Source organism: Dendrobates tinctorius, unplaced genomic scaffold (genome assembly GCF_039654945.1).
Source record: "Dendrobates tinctorius isolate UK_male_01 unplaced genomic scaffold, ASM3965494v1 ptg000069l, whole genome shotgun sequence".
Taxonomy (NCBI): Eukaryota; Metazoa; Chordata; class Amphibia; order Anura; family Dendrobatidae; genus Dendrobates; species Dendrobates tinctorius.
The window spans coordinates 20,966,603-20,984,203 of NW_027361737.1; the positions used below are offsets into that span (position 1 = coordinate 20,966,603).

A 17,601-nucleotide genomic window follows, 5' to 3' on the forward strand; every position below is an offset into this window, starting at 1 on the left:
GCCACCATAACTTGAGGGCCTCTGCCTTGTGATTGCCCCCAAGGCTGAAAAGTGCCAGCCTCTGCCCTGAACAACCAATCACAGCTTTCAAGTTACCATAGTTTAAAAAAAAAAAAAAAAGAAAGCCTGGCTCTGATTGGTTGCCATGGGTACCAAATAGCTTTCCTTGAAGACAGTGTTCTCCCCATGTGACGCGCATTACGGAAAAGTGACTTGCCCACAGCGTGAACTGTATACATACAATCTGTGCGCAACGTCCTCTGTGTCCTTTTCAATAAAGTTCTTGAAGGAAAAAAAAAAGCGATGACGTAATCCTCAGCCGATCACTCTAGTCAGGGGAAGGGGCGGGTTGTCGTCCTGTCACGTGATTAATGGCGGAGCGCGGCTTAGCACGGCCGAGGGGGAGAGAAAGACCGAGACAGAAACCGGAAGCGTAAAGATTGTCGTAGTCGTTAACGAAAAGGGGGTGATTAAGAACGAGGAGGTGACGGAGGGCATTGGCCCTAGCTTCGTATGTATATAGTACGTCCGTGCATGGTGGGATGGGCGGGCAGTACACGGGCCTTCCCGCTGCCGATACAGCCTCCGGCGGCCCTGCTGCGGCGAGGCTGTGAGAAGCCCCCTGCTAAGTATGTTCCCCACGGCCTCCTCCGCCTGGCTGTGCAGTGAGGCCTCCAGACGGGGCGGCCCTGCCTGCTGGCGGGGGACTCGCAGTGCGGCCCCCGGAGGAGTGCGGCCATTGTGAGGTGGGACGCTGTGTAGCGCATCTGTATGGTGGCAGCTGCTCCTTATTCCTCAGCACACGTGGAAAGCAGTGCCACCGGCCTTGTCCTGGTGGTCACAGGGTCAGATCACAGCCCAACACCAATAAAAGCCTCGCCCCAAATCCTTACCCCTGAAAAATACTTAGGTTTCTGTACTTTTATGAACAGTCGTGGCCAAAAGTTGAGACTGACACACTTTGGTTTTCTGCTTCAGTGGTTTTAGGCTTTGTAGTCTGATGGTTCTAAGCATTTCATAAGTTTGTGTCAAAACGTAATATGTACTGTGCCGACCCTTATTTTTCATGACGTCTACAATTTGTCCTGGAGGCTGTCTTCTGGCCATATCATGACTTGACAGTTTCACAATTTCTGTCTGTCCTCCCACTTTGAGGATTGACAGGTTCTCATTGCCATTGGGATCTGGGGAGTTTCCTGGCCATGGACCCAAAACTTAAATGCTTTGCTCACCGAGCCACTTGTCACTTTTGCCTTGTGACATGGTCTCCATCTTGCTGGAAAACATTTATCACCAAATTGCTCCTGGATATTTGGGAGAAGCTACTCTTTGAGGATGCGTAGACCCAATTCTTCATGGCAGTGTTCTTGGGTAAAATTGTGAGTGAGCCCCCTCTCCATGGATGAAAAGATTCCACCCCACACGGTGGCTTCACAATACTTTTCTGTTTGCATGACACAGGACTCCTAGCGCTCCAGTTTTCTTCTTTGGAAATTTTTCCAGACTTCCGACAGTCTGAAGGGGCTCCATCGAGGCGGGGAAAAAATACCCGGCCTTCTGCAGTTCAGTCCCTATACTCCATCTGTCCCTGCTTTTAGTAAGTAAAGTGGCTTCTTTGCTGCCTCTTTTTATACCCAGCCAGCCTGCAAAAGCCTTGGTCTCACTGTGTGCAGACGCACTGACATATCTGCCTTATTCCATTCCTGAGCAAGCTTAGCATTGGTTGTGAACAAATACTGTAGCTGAATCTTTAGGAGACTGTCCTGGCATTCACTGGATTTTTTTTTCTGCTCCCTGAGGCCGCCTTCAGAGCAAATGAACCTCTTTGAATCAAATGGTTGATTTACAGGCAATGTACTTGCCTGTAAAGCTTTTTAGCTGCAAAGCAATTGACTGCATGCGTTTCCAATGGAGGTAACTATCGTTAGCAGAAGACCATTACTTCAAGCACCAGTCCCCTCTTTAAAGCAACCAGTCTGTTCTTGGTCAATCAGCATGACTGAGTGAGATCGCTTGCCCTGTCTTCAGTAACACATTCTCCTGTGCTAAACAAGATCACTGAAACTATATAGTCATGTCCTTGTATGCGGAAATTCAGTGCAAAGGGATTTTTTGTAATTAAGTTAAATTTCATGTTCACCAATGCTTTTGCAATTCATCTGATTATTCATATCAATCTAGTTAATGCAAGTTGCCACTATAAAAACTTAAGCCGGAAATTGAGAACCTAAATCTGTGTGGGACTCAAAACTTTTGGCCACAACTGTTACTTGCTAATATATTTTGTTTAGTAGAAGCCTCAGCTGATGCTTTTATCCCTTTGTCTCCTTCCATTGGCCATGACATAGAAAGGGGGCTGTGGGCTTGGCTACTGAACTGAGCCATGCAGGCAGTCACCTTATACTTCATCCAGAGTCTATGATTCCCGTACATCTTCTATCAATGTTTTTAATTAATAGATCATAATGGGACTGTTTTTATGTCTGCATGGCTTTTTTTTTTTCTTTTTTTTTTGGGGGGGGGGGGACTGAATGGTCTACAAAAAATTACTTCAGTGTCGATTTTTTTATCAGTCACGGAATTAAATTCTATGTGCCTGTGAAAATTACAGTCAGCATACTGGTGGCTGAGTCATTGGTGTGCAGTCCATGTTTTGTTACTGATTATCAGTGCAGTGGATTATATAATAATAATAATAATAAATTTTATTTCTATAGCGCCGACATATTCCGCAGCACTTTACATTTCGGAGGGGATTTGTACAGACAATAGACATTACAGCATAACAATAATCACATACAGTAGATTATAACAAATACCAAGAGGAGTGAGGGCCCTGCTCGCAAGCTTACAGTCTATGAGGAAAGAGGTAGACACGAAAGGTGGGTGGTAACAATTGCCCTGATTGTATGGACCAGCCATGTGGATTGAAGAGATTTGCAGTTTATTCAGCCGTGGAAATCACACACACCGACAAAACAGTGACAACAATTGGATCCAAAACTCTGATGAACAGTCTTTATTACATATAAGAAATATGATGGATCAAGGGGGAAAGTGAGGCATCAATTGACCTTCACTATCTTAAGTTCTGTGGAATTGCAGAGATCGCTCAAAAAAATAGGTTTAAATTTAACAGCTTCTTTTAGGGCAACTTGTCAGGAATTAAATGGCTGTTTTAAATTGTACTGGGACTGATATCATGACCAACAGGTATCTGGCTGCAGGTTCAGGTAACTGGTGGTTATTAAATCATTGCTTACAGCCCGAAAAACTGTCAGTGGCAGAAGTAAAATGGAATACTCCTTTTAAAATGAAATTTGGCAGACTCCCTCATTACAAATGGGTGTGTACTAGAGTTGAGCGACTTTGGTCGGATCGGGTTTCATGAAACCCGAATGAAACAAAATTTGTTTTGGATGAAACTGGTCCAACTAGGGCAAAAAAAGTCGGAGTTTTGTCTGAAACCCGACCCCAATGCAAGTCAATGGGAAATAAAAGTCGGCATTGAGCGGATGACATTCATCCACTCAATGCCGACTTTTATTTCCCATTGACATGCATTGGGGTCAGGTTTCAGACAAAACTCTGACTTTTTTTGCCCTAGTCGGACCAGTTTCATCCGAAACAAATTTTGTTTCACGAAACCCAATCCGACCAAAGTCGCTCAACTATGACATCCTATTGTTTCAGAGAAAGCACAGTTTGATGAGCAGGCTGATCTCGGGCGGAAGTGTCTGCTGAATGGCTTCCTCTAGCTTCTCTTGTCTGTACTTGACTGACAGGTCTCTCCTGATTTGTGTATATGGATTGACCTGTCAGTCAAGCTATGCACAGAGTTACCTGAGGACGCTTCCTAACAACACTGAATAGGTGATTTCAAAACCAGTTTAAAAATGCCTGTCTTGATGACTATGGTGGTAATATTACATAGAAGAGTTTTTTTTTTTTTTGGTTTTTTTTTATTCCATCATGCTTTGTTTAAAAAGGGAGCTAGAGGAAAAAGAAGGCGCAATAGGGTCTTATCCGGGTAGTACTGGGAGTAGAGGATAAGAAATTCACTCACCTTTTCCAGGGGAAATAAAGGCACATAATCGACTGTCAGCTGCTGCACGCCCGAAGGTCCACTCCGTGAACGCCAATGTAGATCCTTATGGATAAAAAGTTTTTTCGGACTCACTGTGCGCTGCTGGACATAATTCAGTCTTACAACATAAAGGGTATTAGCAATTTAATTCCCAACGCGTTTCGAAGTTTCTAATTTTTCTTCCTCAGGGGATGACATGAAGTGAACAAGTACAGCCATCTCTAGTTATATACATACAATATTTGAAATTGAGCGCCAAAAGCACATGTGATAGTGGGACAAATGTCAGAGTTCACGGGTTAAGGACTTCGCAAGGTGTATTGATCCATTTTGATTTGATTGAAAATGGATCAATACACCTTGCGCAGTCCTTAACCTGTGAACTCTGACATTTGTCCCACTATCACATGTGCTTTTGGCCCTCAATTTCAAATATTGTATGTATATAACTAGATATGGCTGTACTTGTTCACTTCATGTCATCCCCTGAGGAAGAAGTATTAGAAACTTCGAAACGCGTTGGGAATTAAATTGCTAATACCCTTTATGTTGTAAGACTGAATTATGTCCAGCAGCGCACAGTGAGTCCGAAAAAACTTTTTATCCATAAGGATCATGCTTTGTTTATTATATGACAACTGCACCAGGTTGCCATCAGTGTACCCTTTACTTTGCTCTAAAATGACTACCGATCCTCTTTTGACACATCTGGTCTTCGGATATATGATGCTACAGCTGTCGCCCAAAATAAAATGTGATTATTTACTGACAAACCAAGGACCCCTGAATATGCGTTTTGCATCTAATTATCAATTCCTTGCTATTTACTGATTAGAATATATTTTTTTTGTAGTATTGGTTCCTAGTTGCCCTTTGCCTGCTACTGGTTTTGCTTAATTCCTCATGTTACCGAACTGCCAATTTTTTATATTTTTTTGTAGTGCCAATATATTCCTCATTACTTCATTTCTGCTTTTTAGAGGTACATGAATAAACAAAATCAGACCTACGGAGTCACACATTACACCAAACATGAGTGACCTGCTCACAAGTGCTTACTATCTGTAAGGAAATACGGCCGACACAAGATGTAAAAAGTGCTTGTAGTTAGAGATGGGAGAGTGGATTCGCAGGACTCCAGACCACTGGACAGAAGACCTGCTATTCTTCTTCTTTCCCGACATTCCTGGCTCTTTTTGATTAGACTGGCTGGTGCAGCGTCATCTTTGTTACAGACTCGCATGCAACATCATGCGAGCCCTGGCTAATCGAAAGAGATGCTGAGAGGTAAGGAGATTTTGCAGGCCTCTTATCCAGTGGTCACTGATTACTGACCTGGCTGATCCTATCTCTAGTTGTATTGTATCTTTAGAATATATAAGGTACTCAAGTAAAGCTGCATTAACCAGTCACCAGCATGTATCTGTATATGTCCAGATAAAAAGCTATTGCGAGTATAGTGTGTGGTAAAAGATGGTATAAGGGACTAGTTTCTGATCAATTTGTGGGAGAGAGGAACAGTTATATTAGGCGCAGGGGTGGGCAATTTAAATTTCCTTAGGGGACACATGAGAGACAGTGACTGTTGTGGAGGGCCGAACCAATAGGCTGAAATTAATTCTGCCCAATATTATATTTATTTTATTGATAGTTACAATTAATATATCACTTAATGTTGAGCAGAATTAAGTATGCTGACTTCCCACATATATCGTTTGAACCCCAATACAGCCCTTTCTATATACCTACCGTTTGAGTCCACCCCCCCAGCCCCTTATATACGGCACGAGCCCCACACGCAGCCTCCCCATGTCCTGCAAAACATCCCATACATATGAAAAAAAAACACCACCACATACTCGCCCATTTACTCTGCCAAGTTTGAGACCCCTGATCCAGAGGAAGGCAAAAAAAACCCATGTGGCAAACAGTAAGCTTCACATTGGGGAAAAAAATTCCTTCCCGACTCCACATACGGCAATCAGACTAGCTCCCTGGATCAACGCAATATTAAGGAAACTAGTGTATATACCCTGTAATATTATACTTTTCTAGAAAGGCATCCAGGTCCCTCTTAAATTTTAGTAGGGAATCACTCATTACAACATCATATGGCAGAGAGTTCCATAGTCTCACTGCTCTTACAGTAAAGAATCTGCGCCTGTGATTATGCTTAAAGGGGATCTGTCACCCTTTTTTTTTTTTTTTTTTTTTTTTTTGCCTATCAGCTGCCGGCATTGACTTCAGGGGCTTATCCACAGCATTCTGCCCCCGATGTAACCTGAAAGATAAAAAAAAATATGTTAAGGTACTGTCACACTAAGCGATATCGCTAGCAATATCGCTATAACTTGTGACGTTATAGTGATATTACTAGCGATATCGCTGTGTCTGATACCTACGACCCGCTCCCCCGCTGGTTATCGCTGATCGCGCGAGAACGTTCAGGACCGCTTCTCGTCGTCAGCTTCCTGTGGAGAGACGAGCGTGGAGCCAGCCGGGAGGACGCAGGATCGCCTAGTGTGACAGGTAAGTAGCGACCCCCGTCCCCAGCAATGTCGCTGGTGAGATCTGCCTGTGTGGCAGCTCACTAGCGACCACTTAGCGATGTACCAGCGATCCTGACCGCGTCATATCGCTGGTCGGGTTCGCTGGTACATCGAAAAAGTGTGACAGTACCTTTAGATTATACTCACCGAAGGGGGCGGTCCGTCCAATGGGTGTCGCGGTCCGGCGCCTCCCATCTTCATACGATGCCGTCCTCTTCCCTTCCTGTAGTGGCGCAGGCGCACCTCTCTGCCCCATTAAGAGCAGAGCAGAGTCCTGCAGTGCGCAGGTGTCGGGAGAGGTCTGGCGCCTGCACACTGCAGTATTCTGCTCTGCCCTCAACAAGGTGACGGATTCCTTTTAAAGGGAATCTGTCACCCTTTTTTTTGGATTTGCAGCTGCTGGCATAGACATCGGGGGCTTATCTACAGCATTCTGTAATGCTGTAGATAAGCCTCCGATGTAACCTGAAAGAGAAGAAAAACAAGTTAGATTACACTCACCGAGGTGGGCGGTCTGGTCTGATGGGTGTCGCCGTCCGGCGCATCCCTACTTCATGCGATGACGTCTTCTTCTCCCATCCTGTAATGGCTCCGGTGCACTGCTCTGCCCTGTTGAGGGCAGAGCAGAGTCCTGCAGTGCGCAGGTGTCGGGAGAGGTCTGGCGCCTGCGCACTGCAGAATTCTGCTCTGCCCTCAACAGGGCAGAGCAATGTGCCTGCGCCGGAGCCATTTCAGGACGGGAGAAGAGGACGTCATCGCATGAAGAAGGGAGGCTCCGACCGGACCGCAACACCCATCGGACCGGAACGCCCACCTCGGTGAGTATAATATAACGTGTTTTTCTTCTCTTTCAGGTTACATCGGGGGCTTATCTACAGCATTACAGAATGCTGTAGATAAGCCCCTAATGTCTATGCCGGCAGCTAATAGGGGATAAAAAGGGTGACAGATTCCCTTTTAAACCTTCTTTCCTCCAGACGTAGAGGATGCCCCCTTGTCCTGGTCACAGTTCTAAGAGTAAAAAGATAATTAGGTCTTTGTATTGTCCCCTCATATATTTATACATTGTGATAAGATCACCCCTAAGCCTTCGATTCTCCAAACTAAATAACCCCAAGTGTAATAACCTGTCTTGGTATTGCAGACCCCCCAGTTCCCTAATAACCTTGGTCGCTCTTCTCTGCACCCGCTCCAGGTCAGCTATGTCTTATACACCGGAGACCAGAACTGTACGCAGTGTTCTAAGTGTGGTCGCACTAGTGACTTATATAGAGGTATAATTATGTTCTTCTCATGAGCATCTATGCCTCTTTTAATGCATCCCATTATTTTATTTGTGTTTGCAGCAGCTGCCTGACACTGGCCACTAAATGTGAGTTTGTCGGCCACCCATACACCCAGGTCTTTTTCAGTGACTGTTTTGCCCAGTGTTTTACAATTAAGCACATAATTATACATCTTGTTCGTTCTACCCAAGTGCATGACCTTACGTATATCCCCATTAAAGCTCATTTGCCGTATCAGCCCAAGCTTCTAGTTTACTTTAACCCTACAGCCATTCATACAGAAAAATCTCTCTCTCGAATTCTATTCCTTTGAAATTCCTGCTACGGCTGCTGCGACGGATCCGTCAAAAATCTGATCCAGTTCATCAGTTTTTTTACAATCTGCTCAGGATCCGTTTTTTTTCAACACTTTGACAGATTGCGACTGATTCTAAAAAAAAAAAAAATGTGTGAAAGAGGCCTCATGTGCACATGCTGCGGATTCACCCGTGGATTTGTATCTGCGGATATACAGGTAAAACCGCAGGATTCAAAACTGCAGCTTTTCCGCAGTTGAAAAACCGCAGCATGTGCACTGCGGATTGTAAGTGACATAGACTTACAATTGTACTGTACACTGTCTGCAGAACTGCTGCGGATCCGCAGAGGCCCAATCCGCAGCGGATCCCCGCAGCAGAATCCATAGCGTGTGCACATTGCCTTAGGGCGATGATGTGATGCCTGTCTAAAGAGAGGTTTGTAGGTCACGCTCACAGAGGACCTGTCAGTAGGTCAGAACTGAACAGTTTTTTGTCTTAATTTAATCCCTCTGCTCCTTTTGAGTGTTATTTTTTTTTTTAATTTTAATTTTTTTTTAGAACAGTGGCCATACAGTTAGTCGTATTTGGTGCTATTCTTTTTCCAAAGGGACATTACTCATAGGATATGATATTAATGCAGAGCAGACTAATGGCACACCCCAGAGAATCCTGTGCGCTATAGCCCTTTAGTAAACACCATAAAAATTAGCAATAAATAATATAGATCATGTCTCTGGAACACTATGGCTGGTCACTTAAAAAAAAAAAAAAAAAAAAAGGAGCAGCAGGACTAAAATGGGCAAAAACTTGGTCACTTTTGACTTGACAGGTCCATCTTTAAAGTGGTTTTACCGCAATCTAAAGTTCATTTTAACCCTCTTAATGACCGGAGTTTTAGTCGGTTTTTGTTTTTTGCTCCCCTTCTTCCCAGAGCCATAACTTTTTTTATTTTTCTGTCAATATGGCCATGTGAGGGCTTATTTTTTCTGGGACGAGTTGTACTTTTGAAATTCGTCATTGGTTTTTGCATGTCGTGTACTCGAAAACGGGAAAAAAAATTTCAAGTGCAGTGAAATTGCAAAAAGTGCAATCTCATACACGTTTTTTGTTTGGCTTTTTTGCTAGGTTCATTAAATGCTAAAACTGACCTGGCATTATGTTCTCCAGGTCATTATGAGTTCATAGACACCAAGTATGTCTAGGTTCTTTTTTATTTAAATGGTGAAAAAAAAATTCCAAGGTTTGCTTTAAAAAAAAAAAAAAAAAAAAAAAAAAAAAAAATTGCGCCATTTTCCGATTCCCGTAGCGTCTCCATTTTTCATGATCTCGGTTTGGATGAGGGGTCATATTTTGCGTGCCGAGCTGACGTTTTTAATGATGCCATCTATGTGCAGATACGATCTTTTGATTACCTGTTATTGCATTTTAATTAGTTGAGCGACTTTGGTCGGATCAGGTTTCGTGAAACCCAACTGAAACAAAATTTGAGTCAGATGAAACTGGTCCGACTAGGGCAAAAAAAGTCGGAGTTTTGTCCGAAACCCGACCCCAATGGAAGTCAATGGGGAATAAAAGTTGGCATTGAGTGGATGAATGTCATCCGCTCAGTGCCGACTTTTATTTCCCATTGACTTGCATTGGTGTTGGGTTTCAGACGAAATTCCAACTTTTTTTGCCCTAGTCGGACCAGTTTCATCTGACTCAAATTTTGTTTCAGTTGGGTTTCACGAAACCCGATCCGACCAAAGTCGTTCAACTCTAATTTTAATGCGATGTTGCGGCGACCATTAAAACGTAATTCTGGCGTTTTGATCTCTTTTCCCGATACACCGTTTAGCGATCGGGTCAATCCTTTCTTTTTTTTTTTATTGATCGGGCGATTCTGAATGCGGCGATAACTAAAATATGTGTATGTGTGATTATTTTTTTTTTCAATGGGGCAAAAGGGGGGTGATTTAAACTTTTTATTTTTTTTACTTTTCATATTTTGTAACTTATTTTTGGCATGTTTCAGTAGCCTCCATGGGAGGCTAGAAGCATCCACAACTTGTTCGGCTCTGCTACATTTAGACGATGAGCAGATCGCCTATATGTAGCAGAATTACAGCATTGCTATGAGCGCCGACCACCGGGTGGCGCTCATAGCAATCTGGCATCAACAACCATATGGGTCTCTAGGAGACCTCTGGTTGTTAAGCCAACGCATCGCTGACCCCCGGTCCCATGACGGGGGTCACTGATGTGCGTATTTCCGGCCCGGTTGCCGGAAGCACTTGTTAAATGCCGCCGACAGCGGCATTTAACTAGTTAATAGGCACTGGTGGATCGCGATTCCACCTGCGCCTATTGCGGACACATGTCAGCTGTTGAAAACAGCTGACATGTCCCGGCTTTGATGCGGGCTAACCGCCATAGCCCTCCCTCAAAACGGGGGATCTGACCTTGGACGTACTATCCCGTCCAAGGTCGGAAAGGGGTTAATCAATAGATCTCTGAAGAATAATGAACACATTTAAATGTAGAACTTAAGAGTAATGTGCCCCTGCTGTGTACTGTGTAATGGCTGTGTCTGACAGTAAAGGAACATGGTCTGATCATACCACAGCTCCTGGACACGGGGGAAGGATACAGACAGGACAGCAAGGTATCACAGCTAATTCTCTTTGTGATGTAAAACAATTCACTGCCTGTTTGTAAACAATGTTTTACTTCACGGTGCAGCAGTGTGGAGATCTCCTTGGTTAAGTGTGATAAGTTTGTGATGCGCTCTGTTGCGGCTAGGCAGTGCAATGACTGGCACAGGCTGAAGGCATTGGTGTACTGGCTGGACAGAATTGAGCCTGACTGTTGTATTCAGGATAACGTGGAGAGTTTACTGAATGAACGAACAATTGGTGATGTTTCCGAAGTCAACCCAGAAAAAATTGTAGTTACAGGAAGTTATTGCAGTTTCAAAGGTAAGAAAAGTGTCGTGTTTTGGAGATGGTTTTTGAGGTGCAGGTGACATGAGCACATGATTGATTGGATTTAGGTAGTGAAGAAAAGATCTCGGTCAAATATATCCCCAAGACAACAGTGAACATGCTGCCTGAGAGTTTAGACCAGGTTCACATTGCGTTATGGCAGTCCGTTTAACGGATGCGTTACAAAGCGGGATTAACGCAATGTAACGCAACCGTTAGCGCACCCATAGACTGCCATAACCTAGTGCATCGCTAACGCATGTCAAAATCGGCATGCGTTAGCGATGTCCCGTTATGCTGTGACGGACCCTCGGACGCGGTCTACCGCGTTTGAGGGTCCGTCATGGCTAGTGCAGAAGGAGCAGCTGCACTAACGTGATTGCTCAACTACGATCAAAAGAAGACTAGCGTTAGCGCAGTCCATTTAACACATCCGTTAAAGGGACTGCCATAACACAATGTGAACCTGGCCTAAGATAGCTGCAAACGCGAAAATGGGAATATCATGTGTGGGCAGGTTAGAAGAGGGTGAAAACACGAAGGTCCGTTTTGGAAAGCTTCAATTTCATACAGGAGAGAGGTCATGATGCATACAGCGGCCAGACAATCACTGGTATCTTGTAGTAGTAGTAGTAGTAGGGTGTGGAGAGGATTTATAATTAGGTGTCATCAGCATACAGATCTTACTGAAATCTGCTTCTGGTTTTCCGATAGTCTATGTGCCCACGTTCCGGATGTAGCAGCGCTTTGGACGCAGCGTATTTTTGCTTTCAATTGAATGCAGGTAAATAAGTCCTCTGTGTTCACTGAACCATGTGGATTTACCTCATTGAGAATATTTCTATTGTTGTAATTTCTGTTGTGGAGACTCGTGTCTCAGCAAGGTAAATTGACATGCTGCTGTCCTGTAATACACACCGCATGTCAGTCTCCGCGGGTGAGATCTGCAGGTGCACATAATCTCATAGTGTACATGGGATTTCTAGAAATCCCATCCACTATGCTTTAACTCTGGCTGCTGCAGGTTTGAGGCTTCATAAATACGCAGCATTCAGTTCCTGAACGTGGGAACCTACCCATAAGGATTTTGTAGAGCGAAAAGAGGAAAGCCAAGGCAGATCAGTATTCTTAAAGGAGTTGGCCACTTCCTTGGGGTATTTTTCCTTTTTTTTATTTTTAATTATAAATGCATTTATTTTGGTTTAAAAAATTTACAATTGGGTTTTATTCCAAATTTAACAGTTTTGCTTTTAGACTCTTCCTGCAAAATCAACATTTAATATAGTCTTTGGCCATAAATCAGCTAAGTGGAGTTCAGAAAAAGGCATAAAATTTGCAAACTTGTCTATAAGACCGAGCTCACTGACAAGACTGAGAAGTGGGCAGCAACTAACAGAATGGTTTTTAACAGGGAAAAATGCAAAGTACTACATCTAGGCAAGAAAAATGAAAAAAGCATATACAGAATGGGAGGAATAGGGCTAAGCAACAGAACATGTGAAAAGACTTGGGTATACTAATAGATCACAGACTGAATATGAGTCAACAGTGTGATGCAGCAGCAAAAAAGGCAAATGCAATTCTAGGATGTATTAACAGAAGCATACAGTCTAGATCATGTGAAGTCATTATTTCCCTCTACTCCTCTTTGGTCAGACCTCACCTGGAATACTGTGTCCAGTTTTGGGCACCACATTTTAAAAAAGACATCAACAAACTGGAGCAAGTTCAGAAAAGAGCGACCAGAATGGTGACCGGTCTGCAAACCCTGTCTTATGAGGAAAGGTTGCAGGATTTGGGAATGTTTAGTTTGCAAAAGAGAAGACTGAGAGGAGACTTAATAGCTGTCTACAAATATCTAAAGGGCTGTCGCATTGTAGAAGGATCAACTTTATTCTCATTTGCACAAGGAAAGACTAGAAGCAATGGGATGAAACTGAATGGGAGGAGACACAGATTAGATATTAGAAAAAACTTTTTGACAGAGTGATCAATGAGTGGAACAAGCTGCCACGAGAAGTGGTGAGTTCTCCTTCAAGGGAAGTCTTCAAATAGAGGCTGGACAGACATCTGACTGGGATGATTTAGCGAATCCTGCTTTGAGCAGGGGGTTGGACCAGATGGCCCAGGAGGTCCCTTCCAACTCTACGATTCTATGATATTTGCTCACTTTCTCTTGTTGGTGCAGTTTTCCTTGCCCACATGCTCCTCCACCAGCACTTCTGTCCATAGGGTTAGTTTCATTACAAATTTTGACTGAGTGTCAGGTAATGGGGTCAGACACTTTCTCTTGTTAGTGCAGCTAGACAAGCACTGCTGTCCATACAATGGCTGCTGATGGAGGAGCATGTGTGAGCACACCTGTCAATCAACTTCCTCCAATTTTAAACTGCTCACATGAAAAAGCTGCATATCTATTGGAGAAAGCGGATGGGACAGGTCTGGTCAGATGCTCCTCCATCAGCAGCCATTGTATGGACAACAGTGCTTCTCTAGCTGCACTAACAAGAGAAAGTGTCTGACCCCATTACCTGAGACTCAGTCAAAATTTGTAATGGAACTAACCCTATTACAAACATCCTCCAGAGAGATCCATGACAATCAGAAGAGTCGTGACTATAAGTCAAAGGTGGAAAGTGAACTTGATGACCTGCAGGGTGGATTTGGATCCAGTAATCTTAATTAATCCCTTTTGTACATAGTCCAAAAAAAACATTTGTGTGACTGTACCCTTTTTCACAGTCTTCCACTAATTAGAGAGATGGGTCCTGTATTCATCATTTTTTAAGTTCCAGAGATAGACATGGCATCTGTGTAATATTAAGGCATGCCATGTATCTTGCTCGATATTGTTGATCAGTGTAGGTCAGGCTGTTTAGACTTTACGTATTTTAGAAGTGGCAGACATGCAAAGTGCTTTGATCTACTTTGACCTACTTTGACCTATTCAGCTCTCTGACTTGCAAAGAGCTTGTTCACCACTCTCAGATAAGAGTCCACCTCAGCTCCATGATACTTTTATGTAGCAGTTTTATTGTGTCCTCTTTTAGGGTGTTGGCAGACTGCTGTATAAATCAGACCAAGATTGTAACACAGTGTACGGATTGGCCAGCAGCTCTTCTGACCCGAGCGTGACTGCTTCATGTATTTTTATGCAGTCAGGAGAGCCACCGTCCAGTCTATGCACTGCGTTCCGATCTCGGTCATTTTTGTACATCCATGTGACTGCGTGCTTGTAAGGCTATGTGCATACGTTGCGGAATTCCATTCCGCGGGAAAATCGCATTTTAAATTCCTGCGATTTTCCTGAGGAAAAAATAGCGATTTGCAAGCGTAATTAGCTTGCAGAATGCTAGCGTTTTCCTAGCGATCTGTAGCATCGCTTGGAGAACTGATTGACAGGTTGGTCACACTCGTCAAACATAGTGTTTGACTAGTGACCAACTTTTTACTATTAAGGCTTCCTATGCAGCGTCTAGTAAAAAGATCTAATGTTAAAAATTTAAAAAAAATAAGAAATCGGGTTATATTCACCTTCCGGCGTCCCGCGCAGCCTTCCCGGTCCTCAGCGATGCTTCCGTTCCCAGTAATGCCTTGCGAGACCTTTGATGACGTCGCGATACTGTAGCGATCTCGCAAGGAATAGGGACCGCTACAGTAATTGCAAGACCGCGACGTCATCAAAGGTCTCGCAAAGCACTACTGGGAACGGGAGCATCGTTGAGGCACGGGAAGGCTGCGCGGGACGTCGGAAGGTGAATATAAACCCGATTTTTTTTTATTTTTTTTTTTTCTTCAGGGATATGGTGCCCAGAGGACAGTCTCATCCGGACCGTGGGTACCATCCGCAAATGTTCTGCTTACTTTTCGCATGGTGGGCACAGCCACATGTGGAAAGTAAGCAGAACAATGCATTCCTATGTGGGCGGAATCCCCGCGATTCCGCAAAATTATTGAGCAAGATGCTGATTTTTCCACGATGCGATTCCACCACGGGAAAATCCGTAGCATTGGCCCAGCATTGCGGAATCCGTTTTCGCTGCAAAAAAGCGCAAAAAAAAGCGACGTGTGAACGTAGCCTAAGTGTCACTTCAGAGAGGTGCACACCCTATAACAAAATGTCTTTCAATGGGTTTCTGACTTGGCCTTTATCCCTGGCCGTGTTGCAAGCCTCCTTACAGGTTTGGACATTGATTTATTGGGAATCTACCTCCCCTAGGTGGTATTGTTCAACTTAGTTTCTTGCTTTCTGCAAGAGAAATAACTTGTATCTAAATTTTATACTTCCTTGGAGCATTACCTGTACGTGTGTATACAGAGTTCTTTTAAGGCGTTGAAATTTTTCTAGTGGATACTCCTTCACAAAACCCTGTAGGGAGTTTTTTGTTTCCTGAAGCTGTTTGGATGTGTGATGGGATACAACCTAGTTTTCAGCTGACTCCTTCAGGAACCGCTTCAAAGAAGTGACATCCACTTTTCCAAGAAACCAAGCACACCATTGTTTTTCCACTTTTCCAAGAAACCAAGCACACCATTGTTTTTCTTGTGAAATTCTCAATAAGTTTGATGTGTCACATGACCCTCTTTCCATTGAATAAAATAAAGTTGGATCCAAAATGGCTGACTTCAGAATGGTCACCACCCATCTTGAAAAGTTTTCCCTCTCTCATATACTAATGTGCCCCAAACAGGAAGTTGATATCACCAACCTTTCCTATTTTATTTGTGTATCCATGTAAATGGCCCATCCTGTATATCCCTTAATGGTTGAGTTTCCTGACGTTTATCTTGTCTGTTAAAGGGAATCTGTCACCCCATTTTCGAGTATCAGCTGCCGGCACCGACATCAAGGGTTATCTACAGCATTCTGTAATGCTGTAGATAAGCCCCCGACGCAACCTGAAAGAGAAGAAAAATGAGTTATATTATACTCACCGGGGGGGCGGTCCGGTCTTGGTCTGATGGGTGTTGAGGTCTGGCGCCTCCCATCTTCTAACGGTGACGTCCTCTTCTTCGCTGCCTGTCTTGGCTCCTGCGCAGGCGCACTGCTCTGCCCTGTTGAGGGCAGAGTAGAATACTGCAGTGCTCCGGCGCCGGACCTTTCCCGGCACCCATCGGACCAAAACCGGACCTGGACCTGGACAGAATGCTGTAGATAAGCCCCTGATGTCGGTGCCGGCAGCTGATACTCGAAAACTTGGGGTGACAGATTCCCTTTAGGCTGTGTTCACACACAGCGTTTTTTTAGCGGTTTTTAACTCGGTTTTCATTATAAAACCGCTAAAAATAAGCTTCCCAGTCATTTCTATGCATTTTGCACTTTTTGTGCACATTGATGCGTTTTTTACCGCTAAAAAACCGCATCGTGGTAAAAACCGCAGCATGCTAATTAATTTTGCGGATTTTTCAGCGGTTTTGGCTTCCATGCGGTTTGAAACCGCTGCGGAAAAAAACGCATAAAAACTGCGCAAAAAACCGCCGCGGGAAAATAGGTGTGGTTTCTGGGAAGGGAGTCAGGTTTTTGAGTAGAAATTTTCTGCAACGTGTGCACTTAGCCTTAAGGGCAGCACAATCTATTTTTTGGCACAGCTGGTGTGATTGTTAGTTTGCTGATAGGTTATCGGTTGTAGTTTCATATGGTAATATTTTGTTGCTGTATAAGCTTGGGTCATTTATGTTGTGAGATTCTGTCCGGAATTATCCCTGGTATATTAAGAGATCAAGTTTAGCATATCCTGTAGCATTTTTTTATTGTTAAACTTTCCAAAGCCCCAGTTGTTATATGTAATGGAGTTTGCTGGGAATCTCCACATACATCTAGTGAGCGGTCATGTCTATTCTCCTAGAATGAATCACCTGATGCGTTGCTTTTATTTGTGCTTATTTTCTGCTTATTGTGTGAGTTGCATTCAGTTTGAACAAAAATCTCACTGTGAATGGTCAGTTGTTTTGCGTCCATTGTTCACCATGCACAGAATAGTTTAAAGTTGCTTATTACATTCTGGTATTATTTTGGGACTTGTTGTCTTTCATATTTGTCAAATGTTAGAACTGTGTTTTATGCTAAATTAAGGGTGAAGTCTAAGTATATGGACACTTTGAGGCATTTTTTTCTTTAATACTTAGTCAATCGGTTTGTAGGACTTTCAGTAATAACCCAGAGTTTGTGCAGGATGGGGTAGAATGAAATCTCTCCTAAGATACCAATTTCATCAGCTATCTGCCTTATTTGGGGCAGTGGCTACAGGGAGAAAATGAACTTCTATCCTCCCTGGAGCTGCTCTCTGACAGTCATCGGGTGAGTACAAGGAACGGCTTAAGTAAGCACTGTCTGTAGTCACTCTCCAGCACTTGTGGCAGCTTGTTCTGCTTATACATTTCGTGCAGACACGCTGCACATTAGGTTGTTAAAATGCT

General features: G+C 43.6%; 1 protein-coding gene across 4 annotated transcripts in view; it reads left to right on the forward strand.

Moving 5' to 3' along the window:
- Positions 1-321: 321 nt before the first annotated feature.
- WDR33 (WD repeat domain 33) overlaps positions 322-17,601 on the forward strand; it is a 150,961-nt gene continuing 133,681 nt past the window's right edge. For 2 of the 4 annotated variants that reach the window (XM_073581161.1, XM_073581162.1), the window contains exon 1: positions 322-522. In XM_073581161.1, coding sequence (XP_073437262.1) covers positions 514-522 — 9 coding nt within the window. In that variant the 5' untranslated portion in view covers positions 322-513. The remainder of the gene's footprint in view (positions 523-17,601) is intronic. The other 2 variants (XM_073581163.1, XM_073581164.1) reach the window with 2 other exon arrangements.